Consider the following 27,555-nt stretch of genomic DNA (forward strand, 5'->3'; position numbering starts at 1 on the left):
ACCTGAGCTTAAGGCAGAGGCTTAACCGACTGGGCCACCCAGGTGTCCCAAAAAAATTATATTTAAGAATGAGGTTTCCTAAATGTACTGCATGAGATTTAGTAAATATAGCTAGTCTGTACTACGTTAGAAATGATTAGCCAATGAATTATGTACACTGATGAAAAGAGAATGGTTGAAGTATACCATTCATTCATGCCAAATGAATTCTAAACTCCAGAGAGTTACTTATTTAGCTTAGCCGGCTTTAGGAAACATTTCTCATGTGTATAAAAAAAAATCATATCTATCTTATAAAGTTATTTTGAGAAATGGTAATCATCCATTCATTCAGTTCATATTTATTGAGCAATTTTTCTATTGAGACACTATTTTATACACTGGGGATATAGTGAAAAATAATATATTCAAGTCTCTTGTTTTCATGGTAGGAGAAATGAGGTAGGAGACATATGGAAAAACAAAACACTGAATATATAAACGAGATAATGTCACCCAGTAAACTCAGCAGGATAACGTGATAGTGGGTAGCCATTTTATCTAATGTGGTCCCATAAGGATGCAGTGGCCACGAGGCTCGAGATTTTGTACACCATGCAGAGTGTGTTAAGAGCTTGGGTTTTATTCTGTCTGAAAGAAACCACTGGAAGATATTAAGCAAAGTGACAGGATTATATAAAGTGTCACCTAGTACATTACTTGGCACTTACAGATTACTAATTACAGAATGTTAGGCCTTGTAATCTTTTATTTTAATTCACAATAAATCAGGAGAGAGTTTTTCCCCCACATACAATGTCCGTCTAAGCAAAAGGGCCAATGTGCAACGAGAATTGCTTCTCGGTTTTACATTACATCTTTGCATTGAAAGAACAAAGTGAACTACAGTCTGATATCCAACTTGGCTAATATTCTTAACCAGGACCTTAAAAAAATTAAATGGGAACAGTAAATAAATAAATTAACACATTTCAGGAACTATTAAAGAAATTTATCATAAAAGATGAAATGTCACCAAATTTAAGAGTAGCAGGAATGTTACTAATAGTCACATACCAGCTATTGCCACAGTGACAGTGCATCTTCCTATCAGATAATATCGTTCTTGATTAGAATTGTCTCAATTGAGGGGCTTTCTACTCAGGCTAAAACTAAAAAATAGGTCAGAAACTTATGTATGTTAGTATATAGGTCAAATTTTGATTTGAAGACTTTTTTTTTTAATAACCACACTTAGCAAAGTTTTCTCCAAATTAAATAATAGCCATTGCTATGCAATTGTATATCTGTTTCACTCTAGAGTTTTTTTTTTTTTAAAGAGAAGCATGATGTGTTGTTTTTTTTGTTTTTTTGTTTTTTTTAAGATTTTATTTATTTATTCGACAGAGATAGAGACAGCCAGAGAGAGAGGGAACACAAGCAGGGGGAGTGGGAGAGGAAGAAGCAGGCTCATAGCAGAAGAGCCTGATGTGGGGCTCGATCCCATCACACCGGGATCACGCCCTGAGCCGACGGCAGATGCTTAACCGCTGTGCCACCCAGGCGCCCCTTCACTCTAGAGTTTTAAAAGTGAGGCAGTCTCACCACTCACTCCACGGTAAAGACATAGTACAGGTTTTCTTTTGATCCCATGTTTATCAACTACGTGCCATATCCTGGAAAAAAGTCAAGGCTACCGCACAATAATAGCAAAAGTGCTAAAACCTCATTATGAGTTTTTACGAGATGATCAACACATTCTGGAAGAAAATATACTGCACTTCTGACTTATGCATTATAATGACTTTCTAGGAAAGACTGAATTTTAGAGACTCTAAGTTTTTTTCTTATATAATGTAAATCTTATATGGCTGTAGAGGGCTGGCGAATATACATACAAGAATCCAAAGTAAAAGTCATGCCTGTTTTGTAAAAAGCTCAAGAAATAAAAATATAAAGAATAGAAATTAGTTACGAGATCACTTAAAAACAACACTAGATAGAATATTTGCATCACTGCTGAAGGAATTTGTTTACATCAAAGTTATCTGGTCGATTTGACCCTCTGAACCAGCAAGAAACGAGGCATTTCTAAAAACTATGTTGTGTGCATGCGTGGGTATCTGTGTAAGCATGTAGATTTTATGCTTTAAACTATGGATAACACTTCAGATTGCCATCATTATTTAATCACGGGATAATTCTGCGTGACTTTAAGAAATTCTGTTAGTAATGGATCAATACACATTTTAACAATGATATTTTAAGTTCACAATTCTAGAAGTTATGTGCAAGTAAAGACAATACTTATAAAGCATATTTATATGCATTTTCGACATTATTAGAGTCAATTGTTCCACATATACTATTTCAAAGTCAAATTTTATTACTGTAAAGGATCGTGGTCTCTTCTCATACTACTCTTCACAGTTTGACCTCAAGAGCCCATGTGCTTGTATATACCCACAGTGAGAAGCCCCAGGGGGACCAACTTGGAACTCCCTCAAACAAGGTGGTCCGGGGACCTGGAGGACTCCTGGATCCACTCATATTCCTATAGGATGTAGCAGCTTTGGAGAGAAGCCGGTTTCAGCCTAGTGTCTGGTGTGAAGATTATGACCTTCTAACTCAACATGTGATCCTTGCCACAGTGACGCATTATTATTTCCATAACCTCTATTCCGCTCTTACTTCTGGTGAACTCAGAAACTTCTGCTGGTTTTGCACATTGTACTGATGCTCTCCAGTGTGCTCTGACTTTGTCTGCCCTTCTACCGTAACACAGTGCCTCAGCCACAGGATACGACGTCTTGTAAGAATTCATTCATTTTAATTCACTAGGCTCTATGTGAAATCTGTCTCTAACATGCATCGTCATAAAAATGGATGACAACTTATACGGTTTAGTATCATTAAAATATACATCAATGCCTCTGCTAATATTTTACCACATAAAACAAAAAAAATGAAATCAGGGCTGAGATAGTTAAGAAATGTATAGAAAATGAACTCAGAATATCCAAATCATAAGCCATCTGAAAAAGCTGGTTGGAAAGGCTGATTCTGTGACTAGAATGGAAGTAAACAGGAGAGAGTAGAGGAGTAGAAATAGATGGAAAGGTTGACATAAGGTAGAAGTCGGAGAAATGGAATTCCATAGCTTAAAAATAGATGGGAACGGTAATGAGTCAGATAACTAAAATGGCATGAAATTGTAGGATTGAATTTTCTGAAAGAAAGGTAGAATAGGAAGTGGACTCTTTCCCCAATTTATATTTCCACATAAATATTGTACATTTGTACATGTCCAATGTAAGATTTGCCGGGTGGAAAGTTTGAAATTAATCTGTGTATTTTAATCACACAGTTACTTGACCATAGGGCCTTCTAAGATCATCAGTTTCAGCTAGGTGCTGAGTTCCTTTGCCGAAAATGAATGGTATTTGGAAGGTTATCAATTTTAATACTTGGTAGATTAGTACTTGTGATCAATATTGATAACACTAAGAAACTGCAGTCTATAAATGAGATAATCTATGTAAAGAACGTAGCACTCTAAATGGAGCATAGTTAAAATCTAATACATAGTAGTTATTATTACTATTATTCCTCTTATGGGTAGATTGCAAAAATCTTCCACACATGAATATTTTCTTTTAAGAAATATATTTTCATAGTCATAGGTATGGAATTTCTTTAATTGAAGAAACTGGAACACACAGAATTTCTTCAACTAGTAACACAGGGAGAGAAGAAAAGGGGAAAGGAACATGGGAGTATTAAATGAGTAAAGAGATGGTGAAAAAAAGGAATTGGTATTGAAATGGTGTTTTAAAGATACCGCACAAAATAGGGATACTCTCAAAGTGGGACTAGAAATGCTGATTCAGAAGGGTCTGTACCGGCTAGATACAGAGCACAGTCATCAGTGAAATGCAGAGATATTAGTAAGCCCTAAGTACCATGGTCTGGCTAAAATGAAATTTTTGGATTGGGTACCACAGGACCACGAAAAAGTTGATAATACATTGTTTTAAGGTCCCTCCACAACTTTTAGTAATAAAGCTCCCTTTGACCAGACCCAAGACAATTTGCTTCTTTCTGATGCCTAGACTAGGGGTCAGTTCAACAGGATCCTATGTTTGTAGAAAAGAGAGTGAGGCCTTTTTATCCTGATACTGAAATTGTTGTTTTAAGCAACATTTATTCACTTATCCTGTACAACTGTCTTCATGCAAAAATCCTGACAGCTCTTCCTTCCAGCTAGCTTCATTTATCTTATTTTAGTTTTCTTATTCCAAAGTAAATCATTCTCTTCTTCATCGGATTGGGCTATAGGTTCACTCTTTCTCCAAGGTACACTGGTGAATACTTGACTCTTAGCTATTAATGTTCTGTACTTACTGAAGATTGAGCCCAAGACATCCCTGTTGAAGAGACCTTTCATGATTGCTGTTCTCTTTTAGTAAGACACAATTATAGCCTAATGGATTTCGAGATATGGAGATGAAACTTCATTCACCAGGTAGGTATCAGATGATATCAGGACTGATTTCATTATATGTCATTATATTCCATTATAATGTCACGTGTATGTACCAGAACCTTCTGTAATGGTGAAGACAGTAATAGTGGAAAAGTTAAATTATTTTTAAAAAGATACATAAAGTAAGAAAGTCTAATAATATCTCAGAAGCATAGGACTGTAATTTAGTACCAATAGTTGAGTGGTAAGACTTCTAAAAGTAGTCCAATAATGGAAGAAACAAGTATTTCCAGACACTGGATAAGACCTGAAAATAGCATTCAATCAGAATCTAATCTTGAGCCAGATGAAAACTGGACGACCACTCCACAAGGGTCTCAAGCTTGCCTTTTTTGAGAAACTGCTCTCCTCTGCTGAGGCAGAGATGTATTACCACAGCAAAGTATTTTATCAAATATATAGACTCAGAATTTCAGAATTGAAAGGGACCCTGAAGATGAGGGAGTTCAATTCTTACACTTTATAGGTAGGGAAAAAGAGGCTACTGGGATTAAGAGTGTTGGCCAAAGTAATTCAGCTAACTGGGACACACCTGGGTATCAAAACTAATTCTCCTATGTTAATATTTAGCAAACATTACTTACTTTAAAGAAAAAGAGTTTTATTTCTTAAGCACTTCTAAGGCATTTTATCTATGAAATCTCCTAAAGCTAAGATAAAGGACTTAAGCAAGAATGGATAAGTAACCAGTGGTACTTAAGGACATCCACTTAAGCAGGAAGCTCATTTCTCTTAATGGGAGGTGAATGCATGGGATATGAGGTTATCCATTCCAAACTATTTAGCTTGCTTTTCTAATAATAGCTTGTCGTTCCTGCTTGGATACATGGCTAAGTAGTAAAGTAACTATGCGGAATAATGCATGGTAATAACCTATTAGATTGTAGGTCCTTAGAAGACTGTTGGTCTCTCCTAATCTTTCCCTCTAGAGATAGCCTACTACACTTCATGAGCTCATCTTGTCCTGGTTGTTTCCTGCTTCAATAAAGAAATAGGTTAACCATCGATCCTGGGGGAACCAATGTATTGTTATAAACTACATTCCACTAATTGGAAAAATCCTTCAGGAAGACAGTCGTAGAGTGGATTTCAATTCACTGCACTCTCCTAGGAAGGTAAAGGATAAAGCATACCCATTATCTACTATTCCTTTTTTTTTTTTTTTAAAGATTTTATTTATTTATTCAACAGAGATAGAGACAGCCAGCGAGAGAGGGAACACAAGCAGGGGAAGTGGGAGAGGAAGAAGCAGGCTCACAGCAGAGGAGCCTGATGTGGGGCTCGATCCCATAACGCCGGGATCACGCCCTGAGCCGAAGGCAGACGCCTAACCGCTGTGCCACCCAGGCGCCCCTATCTACTATTCCAACCACAGTTTTGGATAATGGATCCTTCCCTTATGGAAGTATTGACAAAGCATAACTGGAACCATTGCCAAGTCTTATGAAAGACAAAGAAATAACAAGTTTAATGATAAAAACTTATTTCACAAAATTTATAAGCAAGTAGTCAACTGTATCATACCCTTCCATCCTCTCAGAGTGCTCTGAACATAATAAGTTAAAGCCACCTTCCTGACTTTCTCCCTGTCTTGAACAAACAAAAATGAATCAAGGAGATCATACTACACACCAATCATTTTGCCGTAGTGTATGTACATAGATAGTGTAATAACGCTTTGCCTGTGAAGCTGACTTGATCTTCACCTTATGGTTCTCTCTTCTAAATTAACAATATTAAGTTAATGGGACAGATGAGGTTTTGCTGAGATTACATCATGGCTCCCAAGGTGACCAAGAATGGGAGATTACTTGGGGATTCATTTCTAAAGTCAGGGAAATTTTCATGTAGTCAAAATTACTTGGAAAATCCCTTAGGAGAGTGGAGAGTGCGGTCCCCTAATAGATTCAACACAGCCAGTTTCCTTCGCATTGGAACAGATGGCTGTCAGTTATGTCAGTTGGGCCACGTTGCTTAAAAAAAAAAGTTGTTTCTACACAGTTGGACTGTATAGTTATATAAAAAGGTTATTTCTGCACATTTGAAATGCTGTAGCGGATAAGCTGGACACAAGCAGAGGAGGCAAATAGGAAAGAGTAGTGGGAACAGCAGACCGGGGTCTTGTGTTCGCTTTGGTTTTAACGAAGCAATACACAGCTCTTTAACGTGTTTTTGTTTTTGTTTGGGTACCCTCTGTATTATAAATGCAGGTCTTATAGTCACTTGACAGTACTCATTAAAAAGATAATCCTCCCAATTAACCAGAAAATGAATACCTGGAAGTTCTATATTAGAGTTTCTTCAAAACAAAATTCAAGTCACCAGATTTCCCCTAAAGAATTCATGGTACCTTGAAATCACAATCTCAGAATATCAGGACTCTCCAGTTACAGATACACTGATAGAAAATAATCTCCACTCAAAAAGCACTAACACCTTGAGCTGTCATGGCAAATGTGTATTTGCTTAGCAAGTGTCAGTGACATAGGGGCACTGCTAATACAGACACCACCTGCACAGAGGTTTTCCTGGCGGCTGTGGGAGGCTGGCTTAGCAGACAAGCTTCAGCACTAAATAAACCAGCACCACAAAAAGAAAAAAAAAAATCTTCAAAAAAGAATTCCTTTTGAAGCTGTCACTGCAGCAAGTTAGCCTCTTTTGATTTTGTATTCACTGCTGTGGGACTAGAAATTACTAGCTTCCATTTGTCCTGTGGCAAGGAAGAGAGAATGCATTTATCCATCTCGCAAGAAGACGACTTTCACAAATGATGGCCTGCTCTGTTCCCAAAAGAGATCAAATGGAAGGGAGGCGGGCAGGCTCACCAACGTGCTTTTATCATCACTCTGTGTGTGGAGGGCTTCATGGCATGGCTAATGTCAGAGCACCTTCCTGTTTCCACCTTTTATGAATACAAAAAAAAAATTTATAGTAAAGCTTAGGATTTATACAATTCTTCTCTCAGAATTATGAACCGGCTCCAGAATCATACTTCTAAGAAAGTAAAATTAAAAAACAAAACCCACCAATCCTAGGTAAATACAGTATTTTTTTAAATGGCAGTGAGTTTTTAAATTATTCATTTTTGAACTTTCTGCTGCACTATAATATACAGAAAAGTGCACAAATCAGAAGGTACAGCTGCAGGAATTCAAAAAAGCTAATATACCCTTGTAAACAACACCCGGATCAAGAGGCAAAACCCTCCACTTGTGTCTCATTCCGGAGGCATTAAGTTTCCAATCTTTATGTTATGGATATGCTATATGCCAACATTTATTTGTCTTTCTGGAGTTGTCTTTTAGTTAAAACCAGGCACATTTAACTAGTTGTCCGCTAGCTTCATGGGCTTTGGTTGGACTATTTTAAAATATCACACCTGGTTACTAAGAAATATTTTTTCCCCTTTCTCTCAGGGAAAGTCCTTCAACTTTTTTACTTCTGTATCTCTGTTTTTAATATATATGCATTTTAAAAATGATAATCTAAATTTTCTTCTGCATTCTCCCAATTATGGTCTGTTCTCCCCACTGAGGGCTGAATGTACCTGCAAAAGTCCAGGAGCCACAGAAAAAGTACTAGATAAAATAAATAATGGAATAAATAAATAAATAATAAAACAAATAATGGAATGAAAAAGGACTTTAAGATTTTTACTCAAAGATGCTGTTTTATTTTTTACTTTTTTACTTTATTTATTTACTTGAGAGAGAGAGACCATGAGGTAGGAGCAGAGGAAGAGGGAAAAGCAGACTCCCCACTGAGCAGGGAGCCCGATGCCAGGCTCAATCCCAGGACCCTGGGATCATGACCTGAGCGCAAGGCAGCCATTAACCGACTGAGTCACCCAGGTGTCTCAAAGATACTGTTTTAAATACAATTTGAAACATAAAGCTAAAATTGTGTCTCATATAAAATGCTGTATTATGAATTTTTGAATCATTTTGAGAATATTTTTTTATATACATATAAAAGATTAACCGTCCGCTCCCTTCGGAATTCTCAACTCTTTCGTGCAACATGTTCTCCCCCTTTTATTTAACTTAAACCTCTAACTGCTCATGAATGATACACAAAAAGAGGCAACACCATCCTACTTTGTTTTGAAAACAGGAAGTTTATATTCTGCAAAAGCAGTAATTTAACTGCAATATATGTCTTTGAAGCTCAATCTAAAATCAGTGGCTACATTTTCCACCCAATTGTCTTCATCAACTTAAAATACTGTTGCATATAGTGCTTGGTTCTTCAATGAAAAAATTAATCTAAAGTATCTAATTTACATATAATTATGCATGCAAGTAGTCCGTGGTATTAATTAGGGAATACAGTTAGAACATTATAGCTCATATATTTGATTTAGCATTAATTTTCAGTCATTCAATATGTTTATGTTGTGATGTGAATAAAGTAACATTTATAAAGCACTTTGGAGTTAAGAGGTGGTACGTAAGTGCTAAGTATCCCTTCTATGCTAATGAAAAAATACTGAAACCCCTCTTGACCCATATTATCTTTCAAAATTCCCTCAGTCCTTAAGATAATGGGTTAGGGTTTTATTCTCCTCTCATTTATTTCTAGGTGGTATATTACATTTAAGTCAGAGAAACAAAAATAAGAAAGACTTGCAAAAAAAAATGGGGCTAGGAAAGTGTGGAGAGAACTACTCCTACAATAAGAAAAACTCCTGAAAGTTTTCAAAGATAGAGAAAATAAGAATTAACAGGTAATGAAAAGAAATGGAGAGCAGGATGAAGGGTTTCCAAACTGGATGAAGAGGTGAGTAATGTTTCTTTCTGTTAGCAATAACAGGGAGGTTCGTGGGGTCTCTTCCAGGCCCCGGACAGGCTGGCTTTTATTTTTCTAACAGAATATTTTGTAAATATCACTAAATATTATAACCGAATCATTTTCATCAAATGCTTTCTTGATCATGTATTTATTTAGGGTTATCTTTTCCATTTTACAAGTAAGACAGTCAACTAACATACAAGGGAATTAATACTAAAGGGGAAATGGAAGGTGAAATCCTAGCATGTCTCTTTAAGAACTTCTATCATTTGCCTGAATTCCAAGAACACAGTAAACAAACAGAAACACTAAGGCAATGAAGGGGAGCAGTGAGGGACAGGGTGAGGGGTAGGAAACCAGCTGGAGTATGTATGAAATATGTGAAAAATGCCTTGAGGAGTGTCAGGGCCCTGAACTACATGTCACTGAAACTTAATTGCATCTTCTAATTTTTATGTGAGCCGATGGGCAAGTAACTTTATTCCTCCTCTTAATTTCTTTTGGTTAAAAAATGAAATGCTATCTGCTATTAACTTAAAGGGAATTAATTAGTTGGGACTATGTAGCCGTGACCAACTTAAAAAGAGGAGTTAATAACTATGAATGATTACAAAAGCATGAGTTGCAAAGGAATAAATGAAGGTAAAGTATAAAGTTTTCTTGAAAAACAACTAGAAAATAAATTTGAAATATGACAACCTAAATGGTATTAGGGAACATTCTTTTTTCCTAAAAAAGACATCGCTTAAACTGAATATTATATTGTTCAAGGTTAAACTGCTTTAAAAAACACATTTTAGGGATAAAAAACATTCCGAATATATCCTTTAAAAAAGAAATAATACTGCAATGCTTTATAGGTCTTCTCATAACCAAATGAGTGAAAATGCAATTCCTGATACTTAATGGCCATATTTAGGTATTAAAATAAACAGGTGTCCCATGGAATGAATGAGATGAATAAGGATCATTAGTCTTCCATACTGAGGATGATTAACAAAGCTGAAATGCAGGAAGCTAGGGAATCAGGGAGCTCACATTTATGTGAAGAGATTGGCAAGAGCAAAAAATATTGCAGAATAATAGGCTTCTTTTGGATCATTTGAGAGGTACTGAATAGACCTAAAATCGTTCCCATGACTCACATCGAGCAGCTTGTGTATAATGAAGGGTAGACAAGAACATGAAGAACATCCGATTACAATTCTTCTGAAATCAATGGGATTATCAAGCAACCTGATTTAGAAATATCCCTGCTTGATAAGGGAAGTCGATTACTTCATACATCAGGATGAAAAGGCATAAATGAGATGAGGTAACGACTCCATCTTTATACATATTTATTCTGTTGCGCATGAATGAGTTCACTCCTCCTGGTTCCTAGTGGTTCAAAGGACTGTTAGAAACACTGACTCCATTACTCGTTTTATATAGTCGGGACATGAACTTTGGCTCGTATACAAACTAGAAATCCAATGCAAATTAAATTTTTTTGGTTTTTAATAGCATCAGACTAGTAGCTATATCACCTTAGGCAAATCACTTAACCTTTCTGAGCATCGATCCCCGTTTCTGTAAAATGGAGGGGCTGGGCCGGAAGAGCCCTTCTGGCACACGGTTCTTACCTCATCATCCTGAAGACTCAGTCTCCGGTGTTAAAAACAAGCACTTTAAAAACACGTTAGTATACAACCCATAAGATCCATGGTTTTTACTCCTTTCTTCTCAGAAGAAAAGAAAGTTATGGTTTTCTGTTCAACAATGCCTTCTCAGCCATATTTCCATCTCTGCTCTTTAACTGCAAAGGCCTAAGAGGCTATAGGCTTTTGTGCAGGCGGAATGCTACCCGCTTGCCAATCATTTCTCTCTCAGAAATGGTCTCAGGGTCTCTGCCTTTCCCGCACTCTCTAGTCTCTGTCACTCCATACAATCCACTTAAAAATAAAAATCTAAAAAACGGGGGGTATATGACTTACTTTTGCTCATCCTTCAAATAGGTTCATCTAGATTAAGTGTAAAGAAGGGGGACACCCGCGTGGCTTAGTCGGTTAAGCGTCTGCCTTCGGCTCAGGTCATGATCCCAGGGTCCTGGGATTGAGCCCTGCGTCAGGCTCCCTGCTCAGCAGGAAGTCTGCTTCTCCCTCTCCCACTCCTCCTGCTTGTGTTCCCTCTCTCACACTCTCTCTCTCTGTCAAATAAGTAAATAAAATCTTTAAAGAAAAAGTATAAAGAAGGAACATTTGCATACCTATATATAGTGAGGAAGATATCCAAAATCTATGCATTGTAAGTGGCTTCTACTATTACAGCTCTTTGAAATCCAAACACCAAATTTTGTGAAAAAGTTAAGAATAAACTCTCCTTCAAATTTCTAAGGGAAATCAAGAAAGTGATAAAATACCAGGTAGTAATTAAATGCGTTTCTCTTTCAAAGCTCCCCCTTTCTTAAGAGAATTGAGATTTAATTATACTTATTTTATTAGTGCAAATTATTCTGCTCATGTCCCAAGCCCCAGGAGATCACCCTGAAACACCCATAGAACAGGGGGAAAAAAATGTAGAAGTAACTTCAATTCTTACTAGGAAAATCCGAGCCTTGGTTTTTAAACTTTAGTTTGCATCAAAATCAACTGGGCAGCTCATTAAAATTTCAGAATTCTGGGCTCATTGGTGTACGAGTAACATATTGTCTCTGGGGAAAAATATGCACGTGTGTGTACATATGAATTTATTATAGTTTTTGTTAATATAAGTGATGTGTAGCACATAATTAATAAATAATAAAATATATAATATTCTTTACTGTAAATTCCATATTACCGGTTGCATGTCATGGAACTCTTCCCTTAATTTCTTCTGAACTTTTCCATAGCCAACATATGGTTTTAACTCATGAGGGAGTAATTCAGAGAAGAATGTTTGTTGATGTTCTTGTTTATTGAAACAACGAAGATAAATACTGGAACTGCATTTGCTTGTCAATGTTGTAGGCAAAGTCTCGGCTGTGCTGGTTAATAGTTTTTAATACTGGAAAAAATGTTTCCTCAAATTTTTAGATTATTCACAATAATCTGCATCACTAACACCTTTTCCATAATTTTCTCTCTTTTTAAAAATTTTTATTTATTTATTTTAAAGAGAGCAAGAGAGAGAGAGAGAGCACAAGTGGGAGAGGCAGACGAGAGGGAGAGAGAATCTCGAGCAGACTCCATGCTGAGTGCAGAACCCATCCTGGGGTTTGATCTCATGACCCTGAGATCACAAGTTCAGCCAAAATCAAGAGTCAGACACTAAATCGACTGTACCACGCTGGCACCCCTCCATCATTTTCTTAAATCTAAACAACCAACAAAATAATTTCTCATGCACTGATCTGTAGCATTGTCAATTTCCATAATGTGAATCTTCCCACCACAGTGACTTCAAGCTATCGAGGTGACATCACTGAACACTGGACTGGGAAGAGACGAGCAGTTAGACACCATTTTACAGTATTTCCACTATATGGATACAAGAGAAATAATAACTTAAATATCCTCAAGAGCAATAAATATAGTAAGTATTTACTGATAGTAAAATGTAGTAAAATAATTAGGAGATGATAATTTTCGAGTATCTATTGCCTTCATTTTTAGTGATGGTTATAATTAGCAAATGACTCAAAAACCTCTCAAAATTAACAATTGGGTCTTGTGAGTCAGTATGAGCCAGCTCCAGTACACCAGCACCTCACCTCTACTTTTTGTGCATCTGATTCAGTATCTGGTTGGAACGAGGAATTTTCACTTTAAAAAGCACCCCAAGGAGATTCTGGTGCAGGGAGTCCTTAGATTAGATTCTGAGAAATCCTGACTTCTCAGGATTTAGTAAAGAGTATGTACTTTAGAGGTAATTCTATTAAGACCTTCCAGCTAATTCCAATCCTTCTAATGAAATAATAAGAGGCGTTCCTTTGTTTAAGTAAACAATGGGCAAAATTTTTCAAGTGTGAAAACATCTAGTGGAGGTAAGGATATGAGGCTAGCCCATTCACTTGGATTGTAAATTGGAAAAACTGTTTTGTCGGGTAGTTTAGTGGAATCTGTTAAAGCTTAAAGACTACATGACCCAAAAATCCCATTGCTAGAAATCTACCCTGCAGGAGCAAGACATCGTTACTTAAAACACTGCTTACATTAAAGTTCACTGCAGCATCGCTTGTGATAGCAAAACACTCAGAACTTAAATGTCTGTAATAGGGAACAGGATATATAAATTATAGTATATTTGCACAACAGAATACGAGGCAGCCATTATAAATAATGGAAGAGCATTACATGGTCTGCTTAGAAATATGCCCAGGGTACATTGTTAAATTAAAAACAACAGCAGACGCAGATCTGTGAAGAGAGTGGTCTGATTTTGTTCAAAAAAGAAAAAGTGCATACACACACGTGTGGGTCTCTGTGCTTATACAGAAATGTCACTTAGGATAAGCCTATGAAAAGTAGGCAGACATAAATGATAGTTCCCTGGAGGTGGGAGTCCAAGGGGAAAGGGAGGTAGAAAGGAAGAGGGTATCATAGATTTGTCATCTGTATGCCTTTTCTTCAATAGCTTCACTGAGGTATAACTCACGTAACATACAATTTATCCCTTTAAAGCGTGTAAGTCATTGGTTTTTAGCACATTCATAGAGATGTGCAATCATCACCTCATATTATAGGTTTCTTGAATAGTAAGGCATTGTGAGCGATTTTTTTACTTTTCTTTTTAATGTGTTTCTGTATTTTCCAAAAGATGAAAAATAAAGAATGGGAGAGATTATCTTAATGGGAAAATATTCAGATATATCCAAAGTCCTCCAATCCTTGTTATTATTTTAGCTGATAACTCAAGTGTTAGGGAATAGGTTTCTTTGTTCTAATAGAACTTTTTGCAATTCTGAAATCTGAAAAGCTCTGGAAGCCTGAGGTTTTTTAAATAATGTTTGGCAGCAAAATTTGGTCTGAACGGATGTGATGCTATTTATGGTCTTTATTTATCCCTTGTAGTGTGACTATTTGAACATTTTGCTATAGGAATACAAGCATATATGATTAGGGATGGTGCCCCGACTCCCAAAGGTGACACAATATAATGTGATTTATGTGTTTGAGTACCTTTCTATCAGATTTCAAGTTCTTGCTTCCAAACTACATATGGCCCAAAGCATTTGAGTATAAGTTTGTGCCCAGATATCAAGAAATAACAAAAAAATAGAAAAAAAAAAGGAAGTTGGGGAGGGAAGAAAGGAGACTTGCTGAGTGGCATGGGTATCACAGCCTTGGGAGAAAAGAGGGAAACTGAGGCAAAATGTGCCTTTCCTGGAACCCCATTTCTGTACGTGCTGAGGCTATGCTTGTTTAAGCAGGGCTGCTGTCCCTGGTGTTGAGAACTTGAACACATTATGTGTACCGTGGAATGAAAGACCATGGTGAGAACTAACCTCCTACTACATAGTTTTTAGATTTTATTTATTTCAGAGAGCGAAAGAGAAAGAGCACAAGCAGAGGGGCAGAAGGAGAAGCAGACTCCCCACTAGGAGGGAGCCTGACCCAGGGCTGGATCTCAGGACCCTGGGATCAGGACAGAAGTCAAAAGGCAGACACTTAACCAGCTGAGCCACCCAGATGCCCCTAACCTCCTATATTCTGGAAAGGGATTAGGCTTGTTGGATTATGTGCACATCAGGGTCCTATTCAGGGAAGGCCAGGCTGACTCCTAGAAAGGTGCCATCTAGGTCTCCCTGTCCGTGTAGAGGCTCATGGCTTTCAGGCGGCTCCCTGGGGGTGAGGAAGCAGTCATACTCTCCACATTTGCAATTTCAAAGTTGATTCTTAAATATGGAAAGTAAGCCAGAATGCTACCAAATACATGGATTTAAACACCTCACCCACAGTATCCCTCACTTTGCAGAGGAGTAAAAGCAGACGTGGTGTATCTTCCTGGAGATCATGCAGGAGGAAGCCACTGGAAGGGGTTTAGAGAAAACAACAGAGGCAGTGGTGGGGCATGACCTTCCCGCAGTTCTCCGCTATCTCTGAAATCAGGTATCAAGGAGTCAAGCGCACTCTCACGCTTCCACTAAAGTCAGAGTAGTGTGCTTTCTACTAGAATGAAATAATTTTAAGTGTAGCTGCCCTGCCACTGATCTCTGCTCCATCTTGTTCAAAAATGCATTAGCAAAGGATTTTTCCCGGGCTCACAATTTCAAAGCTTTTTGCAATAGCTTCCTGGCAGTAGGCTCGTTAAGAGGCAGAGATGCGGCAGAAGTCACAGTGGAATTAGAATTCCTTGAGAGCCCTCTGTTTTCCCTTCTGCCTTCCATTGTTTCCATTCTCTCATTCTCTTCCTACTGTTCCTGCAGTGGTGGTGAGCCAGGAACCCCCAGGGTGTGTATGTGCACGAGCGTGGGGTGTGCACGCTTGAACTCACACCCTGTGTCTAGTAACACCCACCTCCCTGGAACTAAGCTGTTCAGAAGCCACACCTAATGGGTCATAGGATGGAATAACACAAAAAAGACAAGGAGAAATCAAATCCGAAGGTCACCAAGGCCAGGCACTAGTGTTCTCAGGATTTTAATCAGAAAGTTCCTTGTAAGGGCTTCAATTCTGAGTCTGTTTACTCTAAACTTATAAAAAATTGTATGAAACGGAGGCAGCTAGATTCGACATCTAACTCACCAATTTAGAACAAGGGAGAAGGACGCCTTATAGTCCATCTAGTCCTAAGGTTTTAAGGCAAATCATTGTGCAGTAGTTGACATTCAGGATGATATCCCCAAGTTATGAAGAAAAGGGAGACCGGGAAAGGGAGGGAAACCAACACCTATGGCCAGTCAGCTATGTTGGACACAGCTACAGGCATTCAGCAACTACCACCTATTTTCATTTCAAAAGACACGTAATATCTTTGGGCACGATTTCTGTCCAAAATGTTTTGAAGGTACGGTGCTAGCAGAGTTAAAACCTTAGCTTTCTGGAAAACATGGCCATCGAAAATGATTTATTCTCTAAGGGTACTAAAGATAATTTTATGATACGATTTTACTTATAATCCCCAAAATGTGGAGACTAAATTTCTGAGAGCTCACATAAAAGAAGAGTTGAAAATAGGATCCCCAGGTTTCATTCATCTGATTTCGAATCAAGTCTTAAACACCCCCTCTAAGGAAAATGAATCTTTTAGCTATACTGCAAGGAACATGCTATGTATGTATATTTTGAGGGGTGGGATGGAGAAATGGAAGCAAGCCTGGATGTGTGTGGAGGTGAGTGTGTGATGGGGGGAGAGGGTCTATATCCTTGACAACACCTGCTAGTTTTCCTATAAGCAACAAGAGCTGAAGGACAGTATGTAGTTTACAGCTTGGAAATTCTGCCAAACCAAAGACAGTAGGAACTTAGGCACATGGGCAGAGGTCCTTACCTCCATTTTAAGGATATCTGTTCCAACTTCAGCTAGTGAGTAAACGCGTTTTCCAATTTGAGAAATGAGTTAATGTTGAAAACCAGAAAGCTAATACCAGTAACTCTGCAAAGGAGAGGCCAGTTTTCTTAAGATTCCCGTGGGCCAAAACACCCAGAAGAGATGCGGCAAATTTCTGCAACAATCTCAGGAGAATTTTCTCTTTGGAACAAGACTTTATTGCAAAAACTTGGGTTAAAAAAAGAAGAAGAAGAAGAAGAAGGCCAGGAGGAATCTCTAGTTCCCATTATTCTAATTTCCTTGAGGGCAGGGACAGTCTTATAGTTTATCTTATAAGTGAACTCTGAGTAACAAAACCTGCTGTGGAGAACAGGAAACAGCATAACTAGGAAACTTCTAGACACAACATGACACCTATGAATAGTTCTGTGTCTAAATATAACAAGAAATTATAACACCCTTGAAAAGTAACCAACACACTCTTTATTTTATGGGCATCTATGACCAAAAGGTTGCATTTAGGGCTATTTATGTCAACTTGATGCCTTTTATAGGGACTATAATGATACCAGTTAACATTTACTGAGTACTCAGCAGCTACCTTTATATAAACCATTATCATGCTATTTTATAGGTGAGGATGAGGGCAGAGAAGTCTAGAAACTTCATGAGGGTAACAGAACTACCAAGTACCTTTGCCAGGCCATCTGGTCTTAGACTCTGATTACCTAACCCCTGCAAAATGTTATTGTTTATACAGAATATTCATTTCTTTTTTTTTTTTTAATATTTTATTTTTAAGCGATCACTACACTCAACGTGGGGCTTGAACTCACAACCCCAAGATCAACAGTTGTACGCTTCACCAACTGAGCCAGTCAGGCTCCCTGGGACAATCATGTCTAATTATATTACACTATTTTTCCTGTGGAATATTGATTTATAAAAAGCTAGGAAGTGTACATTTAAAAAAGGACTCATTCTGGCTTTCTGGAGCCTCATTCCTGGGTCCCTCTGGCCTGCTAAAGCTCCAATCTTTTCTTCATAAGGCTAGTAGCTTTCCTAGCAGTCAAGCTTAGGACTGAAGCCTAGGCTACTCCTTGGCTGATAAGCACTCTGAGCGCTTTGCAGAATCAAGTCCTAACAAAGCTCTGTATGGTCCAGCCCCACCCTTCACCAACGTTCTCATTTCTTGCCACTTCTCTATGCATTTCCCACTCCAGTACTACCAAATTACCCAAAGTTCCTTGTGGACATGAGGCTTTTCACTTCCCTGTGTCTATGCACATGCTTTTACCTTTGTCTGGAACGTGTCTTCCCCCGGCCCCTGCCTACCCGGAGCGGGGGGGCTCTTCATCTGCTAAGAAGCCTTTCCCAGACACGTACCCTCCCCTCCCAGCAAACCTGCAATGCTTCACCTCTGCACAGTCCCTGGAGCTGGTCTACATTTCTCGTATTGTCTATAAATACAGATTTTGTGCTTCTCTCCTGCTAACATACACGAGACTCCTGTGGGCAGGAAGCTTAGGATACCCAGCACCAGCAAGGGTCCGACACTGTGACTGACATGGTGTTTAATAAAGGTGGCTGTTTCTAAATGATGCCTTTACAGCTTCCCATTCTGCGCAATTTCCAAAACAAACAAAGACCAAACCAAAACAAATATTTCATGTAATCCCACAGACCTCACTCTAAAATCACACTCCATTTTTTCCTACTAATAGAGATCATGGTCCGAGACACACCCATCTGGCTTCTGATACTTTATCACATTCCAACAAATTTTAAAAGATTTTTCCTTCACTGTTGGTGTTTTATTAAAGAAAAGTCCTAGGTTTCTCATGTAGAGATAAATACTCCGTGTATGGATAAATACTCACACCCTTAAGTCAAACATTTTCCTACTTTTCAGGAGTGCAGTAACTTCCTTGTAGTGTTAGTCTGCTTCTGATGTTTAATTTCTATTCTTAAAAATATCATCAACAGTTTTAACATTAAGTCCAAATCTTGACTTTCATGCGTATTGACAATTTTCTTTTTCTTCCTTGTTTTTTATAACACTTGGGAACATGCAAGCATACATACAGTTTCATGATTTGTTATTATATAGGCTATATAAATTTTTATGATTTGCTATTATGCCATTTATTTAACCAGTCCCCTATCAAGGGACCTTTGTTAAAGTTCCAGTTTTTCATAGTAATAGTTAATGGGGCATAAACAACTATGGGTAGGTAGCTCATTTAAAAACAACAACTCTTTCTTTAGGATAAAAGCCTTGAGAAAGATTTTAATGTTCTCTATAAAATGCATATAATATGACAAAGTTGCTTTTCAAAACACTGCACTAATTTAAAAAGCTTCCCAAACTGTGCCAGATTAGTTCAAACCCTGGCAGTCCTGGTTTTATAATTCAATGTCCACTCAACCCCGATTTAATAGATGTAAAATGCTCTCCAGTTTAAGTGAGACTTGATATCTTCCCATGCGTTTATTGATTTTCTAAGTCATGCATAGCTTAAGGCACGAGATCTTATTTAATACTATCAAAAAAATTACATGGGTGAAATTTTTTGTTTACATTTTTATTATGTTAAGTAAGGTCCATGAATTATAGTACCAGTAATGTTTCTAACTCATACCCCACATATGCCTTCTTTTAGAAAAACGGTTCTCAAAAAAGTGGAAAAAAATGAAAAATTTGTATAAAAGTTCATCAGTCTCTTACAGGAAAGAATAACTGTATATTTATGTATTAAATCTCAGAACTTTTAAGTTATCCCTAGATTAAACATAAATAACAAAACAAAATTAATTCCTCACCAGTAATAAATTATGACAGTACTATATTTTAAAACGAGTCTATATCATCCATCGTCCTAGGGTATCAGTGTGGTATCTGTTAGGACGCACCACAAAGCTGGGAGGAATCTGTCTGAAAAGTGAAGTCCGGGGCCCCACGGAGGGACAGAGTGGGGGTGGGGGAATGTGTGTGGGTATGGCCAGCTACTTTAGTTGAGGTGGTCAGGGAAAGCCTTGTGCCTTATTGGGAAAATGACAGTCTTGTCAACGCTTTGGAAGTCAGCAGTGTTGGAATCTGCCTGTTGTGCCGACACCAACATGGTAAATTTTTAGAGCAGATCATTTCTGTCTTTGTTCCTCAAACACAAACATTTATTCCATTGTTTTCAACAAAACCCTGTCTCAACACTGCAGTTAACAACTTAAGATTTTAGGTTCTGTTCCAAAAATGGAAAGCTATTTGTATACTATAACTCAAAGTTTATTTTTAATATAAAAGCAAGTTTTATTTGGAAGTTAGGTTCATGGGCTGGACCACAGGAGCTTGTTTAATTGACAAAAATCTGATGGCAGTGCTAATGATAATTTTTCAATCATATAAAATTATCCCTTTTAATATCTTTTTCCAGACAAAGACTGTATTTACTGTCCCAGTCCTGAATACTGAGAATACCACATGAGGCACTCTCAGCAAAGGCCCCAGAGGACACTCCATAGACAGAGATGGACATGTACTTCACGACGTAGTTGCCAGATAGGAAGCTAATGTGTCTAGAGAGGAAAATGTATGAGGTTAGTTAGCAGAAATATAATGTTAAATTATAGAACTCGGGGCGATATGTGTAAGTCAGCAAGACATAGTGGAAAAGCTGATAAGCCAAGGAGAAGATTGTTTAATATTTACACTCCCGTGAACACTGAAGTGTGAACCTGGAAGGCAGTTGGAGTTTGACTAAATGCAGCAGAAGGAACAAGTACCAGTCTCGGTTGCCTTGGGAACAGGGCCCTTTCCTCATGTAATGATTCTATAATAAGAAAAGGAGGATTTAAATGGAGTACATAGTATAAGCTTCCAGTTATAAAATAAAGTCATGGGGATTAATGTACAGCATAGGGAATATAGTCAATAATATTTAATAACTTTGTATGCTGACAGATGGTAACTAGACTTATCATGGGGATCATTTCATAATGTATAAAAATACTGAATCACTATGATATACACCTGAAATGAATAGGATATTGTATGTCAATTATACTTCAATAAAGAAAAAATGAAATGCATCGTAATCATGGGTAGACCAATGAGTTGTCCAGGGGGATGTTTAGCAGGTGTCAAAGGAGAAGACGGGGTCTGGGCATCAGTGCAGTGGACGATGGATGAGTTCACGAAGTGGCCAATATAAATCACAGATAAAGCACTGACATGAACCGAGTACTGGAGAACTTTCCTGGTACTGCAAAACATGTTGACTCTTCCAGTGGCTTGCCTATAACAATGGAAATGAATTGCTAAATCCCTATTCTTCTGACAATACTCCTTGGAAGGAACCCCCTAATAGGAGAGGTTAGATAAAACAATACATTGGAAAGCAAAAGAACCCTGAAGTCAGCATAAGAGAAAGACGCACAGTAGGATGTATAAGAGAATACAGTTTTTGAAATAAAAGTAATTTCTTCAATAGTCTCAAATTACAGGAAACAAAAGCAGTTGTTTCCCAGTGGGCAGAAAGTGTGGTCAATAGTTAGTATGTACATTTTACATTTTTGTATATATTTTACATATTTATAGTATTTAAAGTTGTGCTTAGTTCCAACATTTCAAAACTTACCTCTGAAAGCACTAATGTCCCCATAGTGCACTTGTAGTACAAAGTATTTACTTCCGGTCTCTCCTCCGACTCTGAAACCAACACCTAAAGATTTATAAAGACAAATTACTATTTTAGAAATCAAAGGCTAAAAAGGAACTAATCTCAGGCTGCTGATCTATAAAATCCAAAGGGAAATAAAATAGCATATAACATATGAAATTATGTTGTATGAAAAAGAAAATGAACTAGGAATTCACCGAACATTTCTAATATAATCTATCATTCCTTCTCAAAGCTCTGACAGAATTCTATTCTTACTTCCCATTTCAGAACCGGAGTGATCACATACACTGTAAGAGGAGAATGCACTCATTCTGAAAGAAATAGAACAAAACAAAATCCTGCCCTTGTCGATTATATAACAGACATACAGAAACCCATACTTTCATTTTGTTTTGAATATATTCACGTTGATTTTTATTTTCTAATTGAAATAATTGAATATAGAAAACAGACTTCTTAGGAGCGTCTCAGGGGAAATGCTTTCATTCCCATATGAAAACAGGTATTGGCGAAAACGTTATTGAGGAAATCAGTTATCAGTGAGATTACAAAGTCCAGTGTGTCAATAGGTTCTCGGAATCTGAAGGGTTCCTAATAGTTGTACTATTAATAGGGTTTGCTAGGAAGCTTTAAAAAAAATCTACAGAGAAAATATTTATAGGCAGAGAAAATTTTTTTTCTACCTGCTCAACTAATGGATGTTAGAAATGTCAACAAATCTGTAACAGCCTCCCCCCACTCCCCATTAGTTTCCAAACTTGTTTGGTAGCAGCTGCCTGGTAAACTATTAAGAGGATTCAGGAGCTCATTTGAAGCAAAGCAAAACAGACATCAGTTAGAGCTGGCAAAGTCAGGGACGCAGGAGAGGAGCCCGTGTATCCGAGACACCATCCCTGAACCATGGCAGACCTATTCTTCTACAGAACCACACAGTCCTTTGATATTCAGAAACACCAAGGTAATAAAAGAAAGCCTGGTAATTCATTCACACATTGGAAGTTATGAACAGTTTAGAGTGGAGTCAGGAAGCCAGCTGAAGTTTGGCATTACATGAAATAGCCAGGTTCCAAGACTATTAAAAAAAAAAATCTGGGGGCGCCTGGGTGGCACAGCGGTTAGGCGTATGCCTTCGGCTCAGGGCGTGATCCCGGCGTTATGGGATCGAGCCCCACGTCAGGCTCTTCTGCTATGAGCCTGCTTCTTCTTCTCCCACTCCCCCTGCTTGTGTTCCCTCTCTCGCTGGCTGTCTCTATCTCTGTCGAATAAATAAATAAAATCTTAAAAAAAAAAAAAATCTGTTTACTGAAACTGCAAGTTATTTAATTCCTAGCTCTCTTGGCTCATGAAATGCTCCTGTGCCCAAGAACCAATGTGTCGTGGGAAAAGGTGGCCTGAGGTATACTCGGGTATTTTCTAACTCTATCGAAACTGTTGTGTGGGCAAGTTACTTACCAAAGAGAGGAAGAGAAAGAGTAACTACCTAAATGAAACCTTTTCAGTACAAAGCAGGTAATACAGGTAATCTTTAGTGTGAAATTGCAAAATGAAACACTGTTGACAACTGTGGAAAGGACATATGATAAAAAGTACTTTGGGGTCAGAAATTAAACACCTTTAGAGAAGACTATGCAAGAAGCCTCAGGTATACCTTTGGGGAGTCTGGTAGGAGGAGCATTTCTTGCCCAGGCATAGAGAATATTAGCTTTATCTGTACAGGTCCCTTCATCACAAAACCTGAAGGGAAAAAAAAAAAGCCATAAGTGAAGATTCAAGTAGCAAAACACACAAATCGTTCACCACGGGGAGGAGAGGATAGGGGAAGGTATTTGAAAACAAATAAAACACATAAAATACCATGACTGCAGTCATACCAGCTTTAAGACCCTAACAAAGACCAGAGCAAAGAATAATTTTATATGTGAAAAAAGTAAATACAAAGGGAGATGTGTCTGTGTGTTGCCCGATGTGAGACAATCCTGTGAGGCAGACAGACGATTTATAATTTGATATGTTCCTATGGGGAAGGTACTCTGTGTAAATCAGGTAAGAAGGTAAGCAGCACGGAGCACAGCGAAACCAGAGCTAACACAGTGTTCATTTGGAAGTGGACTGAAAGAAATGTCACCCACGTTTCCCCTTGGGGATCAGCATCATCGATCAATCTCTGGCCCATCAACACACAGTAGTGCACAGTACCTACCTTCAGCAGGGGGAGCAATACAAGTGTATCCCACTCACGGGGTTCTTGGTGTTACATACACGACTTTGAGTATATGAGTACCAGCTGTGCCATTTATAAATTGTTTCATATTGGGCAAGTCACTTAATCTACCGAGCCTCAGTTTTCTCTCTTGTAAAACAGAGTTAGTTATAGTTACCTCACAGTTATTCTGTAAATCAAATGAGATAGAAGTGAAAGCACTTTACAAACCTCAAAGCACTATACCAGGGTAATGCATTCTTTAACACAACATTCACTCCATCTAGAGATTCATTATTGAGAAGCAGTGTTGTGCAGTGAAAGGAGTGTAGGCAGAAAGACGCATCTGGAGTCGAATCCCAGAACCTCCCATCAGCCGCTGTGGATCGTGGGCATGTCTGTAAACCCTCACAGGCCAGCGTGCAAGCCTTCCCGCTTGGGCTGTGGTGGCCATGTGCATACGGCTCCCGCCACACTGACCCTCCAAGAAGCCACACTGGTTGATCCAAATTCATAAATGGTAAGCTTCCTGAGTCCAAACAACACATATTTTTTTTCCATGACACTGTATCTCTTAGTTTGTTCTGTTCTAGAATTGGATTTGTTCAAAACACCACTCGGTGATGTTTTTATGTTGCCTTTCTAGATCTGTGTTTTGGGAAATTGGCACCAAGCAAGGTCCAAGTCAAGGGTTTAGACTCGAAAGGCTCGAGGGCTATCAAGGACGGGGACAAATACAGCTTCTTGGCCAGGAGGCTGGATCACACAGGAGAAAATGGTCACTGTCATGGCCTGGGAGAAAAATGAAGGCAGCCCGTGGTAGCTTTCTAAACAGGTTAGGAACTGAGGCTAGAAACTGGACACAGGTAAGAAAATCAAACTCAGAGTCAGGGACTCCTACCATGTTTCCTGCTTATGGCCAGAAATGGGTGGGAGAATAGACAGTAAGGACAGACACCTCTTAACCATCTGAATGAAGGAGTGAGGCACCGGGAACCAGGAGGTCCCCATAAGGTTCTATTTAGCAAACGCTTTTGTTTCTATTCATCAGGATGTAGAAAGAAATGGGGTAATGTGCAACGTAAAACACATCAGCCAGTGGTTTCTTCGTGTTCACTGTCAAGAACAATATACTTACAACAAAGGATCATTATCATGTGAGACGTGTGTGTTGGAACAAATATCTGTTACACCCTCGTGCCCACTGTGCCACAAGGCTTAGGGTATTGGACGGTGCCCAAAAGCAGTTTTCCCCCTGGGCCTCATGTTATTGGAGTTTAAGAAATGAGATTGTCAGATGTGATGAACTTTGTATCTCACTACTGTGAGCTACTAAACTTTAAAGATCTGGGTGGCAGTTTTCATAGCCTTCCCCAAAGACCATAAATATACAAAAGTGCCTCGCTCAGTGTGATGACAGTCTTAGGTTAAACAAGATAATTGTTTCCTCTGATAGGGAAGTCAATTCCGCGTATGACTAGAAGGAACCAGAATGAAATATAACAGAGAAAACTGCTTTAGTAAGTTTTTCTAAGCTACAAACTTGATTAGGTCATTTGCTGGCACAAAATCTTTGCAATGCTTCCCAAAAATAACATGAAAATAAAATCCAAACATTGTAGCATAACACATACGGCTTTTCATTATCTGGGACCTTTTATATCTCAGGAAAAAAAGTCCCGTTTTAGTCATGCCAAGTTTCTGCCAGTTTTTAAAGTCTTTCTCTTGTACTATTCCCTTTGCCTGGAAAACCCCTTCCCCAAATCTCTGCCTGACAAACCTATACTTAACTTTCTCCTTCAAGACTCCCTTCAGACTTCCTCCCGAGGGAAGCTTTCTCTGATCCTCCTCCAGGCCAACTTCCACTCGCTAACCATAGCACCCATCTTTTTTTTTTTTTTTTAAGATTTTGACAGAGAAAGACACAGCGAGAGATGGAACACAAGCAGGGGGAGTGGGAGAGGGAGAAGCAGGCTTCCCGCAGAGCAGGGAGCCCAATGCGGGGCTCGATTCCAGGACCCCAGGATCACTCCCTGAGCCGAAGGAAGATGCTTAACGACTGAGCCACCCAGGCGCCCCCACAGCATCCATCTTAAGTATCAGCTTACTTATCTCCTCTCCAACCGGACTGTGCATACTTTGTGGTTTAATATAAACTCCCAGCACCTGCAATCCTGCCTGGTATTTAGTAAATATTCAAGAAATGTTTGGTGAAGTTAACTTCCAAGTAAGTTTTTAACTTTTCATATACGAACAAAGATTTGAATTGGCCTAAATGTTATAATACCGTCAAGTATAATAAAAAAGTTTTTTTTTAATTTCCTCAGGAAGTTTTAACTAAAATATTTAAATCACGATAAATCTGAATTATTACTTGCCTGGTATTTTGTAGAAATCAGCTTTCACAAAAACATTGCAAATAGGTTATGCTTTACAGCTGAATAAGCTCAGAGAGTTTAACTTCCAAAGGTCACATATACAAGCCATGATTCAAAGCTCTGCATGTCACACTCCCTTCTATCTCAATTCAGGAGATTGATTTATGGGCAGAAAATGATGTTCTATGAAGATAAGCTTCGGTGACTACACTTCTATAATATCTGACCTAAGTTGCAATGTGTGTATACAATTCTAAAATCAAATTCTAGGTAATTGTTCTTACTTATTTGCAAAGAGACAATCATTTTGCATTTTATTTTCTCATCAGCTCTGGCAAAAGAACAGCTCCAAAAGCAAACCTTGACTTTTCAAATCCTGTTTTATAATTTTTAAGAAATTTATTAAACTCAAGACTGAGTAAAGAATGACTCACTGGAAGGCACTGGGATATTGAAACTAATCCTAAAACTTAATATGGGAGAGGACGAGGAGAAGAGAAAAATAAGAGGCCAAGAGAAACGGGTTCTAGAATAGATAATACAATGGGAAAATACAACAGAGTGGCAAAGAGCATTTGAATAAAATCCCTGCACCGTTTCATTTTCAGATTTCTATGTTCCCTGTTAAATGAAAAATAACATATTTTCTCCACATAAAAGGACCACGGGAGGGGTGCCTGGCTGGCTCAGTCGGTCAACTCTTGATCTCGGGGTTGTAGGCTGAAGCCTGCGTTGACTGTAGAGATTACTATAAAAAAAAAAAAAAAAGACCAAAGTGATAAAGATGGTATTTTGGCTTTGCAAAGAGTACTATAAAAATAGAGAGGATTTTTTTTTACTATTCTTATTAATAAGAAAAGTCTTCAGGCTAGGAAGCAACGTAACCCTTGATCAATGGCTTTTGTAATTTCAGGCCTCATCAACTAGGGTTCTTAGGCTTACAATTCTAGCAGCTTCTCCTTAAGGCTCCTCCAGATTAAGCCAATTAATTGTGAAAAGATTCACATAGCTCCCTTGTGATTTCTTAGTATTTATAGTAAAAATTATGACAATTAACTTTTGAAAAGAAAACTATTCTGGATTCCTGGACCTTTGCTTTGAACCTTTTCACCTCTAATCCATAGGGAAACCATTCAGATGGCATGAATATTTTCAGACTATGCCAAGCACTGAAAAATGCTAACCTGTCATTTTGAATTATCCAAATAAAGCATGATTGACTGTTAAAGTACTCTCTAGTTGTATCAGTTTAAAGGCTACTTAAAATCCAAGGTTACTCAGGGAAGATCAGAACTGACAACTCATTTCTTTTTTTTCTAAAAAAATTTTTTTTTAAGATTTTATTTATTCATTCGTCAGAGAGAGAGAGAGCGAGAGCATGTGCGAGCGAGCACAAGCAGGGGGAGTGAGTGGCAGGCAGAGGGAGAAGCAGGTTCCCCGCTGAGAAGGGAGCCCCAGTGCGGGATGATCCCAGGAGCCTGGGATCATGACCTGAGCTGAAGGCAGACACTTAACCGACTGAGCTACCCA

General features: G+C 38.3%; 1 protein-coding gene across 24 annotated transcripts in view; it reads right to left on the reverse strand.

Moving 5' to 3' along the window:
- Positions 1-27,555, reverse strand: part of PAM (peptidylglycine alpha-amidating monooxygenase) — a 270,852-nt gene that overhangs the window by 70,761 nt on the left and 172,536 nt on the right. For all 24 annotated transcript variants that reach the window (XM_045808310.2, XM_045808312.2, XM_045808321.2 and 21 more), the window contains 2 exons: positions 23,096-23,181; positions 21,403-21,486 (listed from right to left, as the gene is read on the reverse strand). In XM_045808310.2, the coding sequence (XP_045664266.2) occupies positions 21,403-21,486; positions 23,096-23,181 (170 nt within the window). The remainder of the gene's footprint in view (positions 1-21,402; positions 21,487-23,095; positions 23,182-27,555) is intronic.

Source organism: Ursus americanus, chromosome 5, assembly GCF_024610735.1.
Source record: "Ursus americanus isolate L20-20 chromosome 5, mUrsAme1.1.p, whole genome shotgun sequence".
Taxonomy (NCBI): domain Eukaryota; kingdom Metazoa; phylum Chordata; class Mammalia; order Carnivora; family Ursidae; genus Ursus; species Ursus americanus.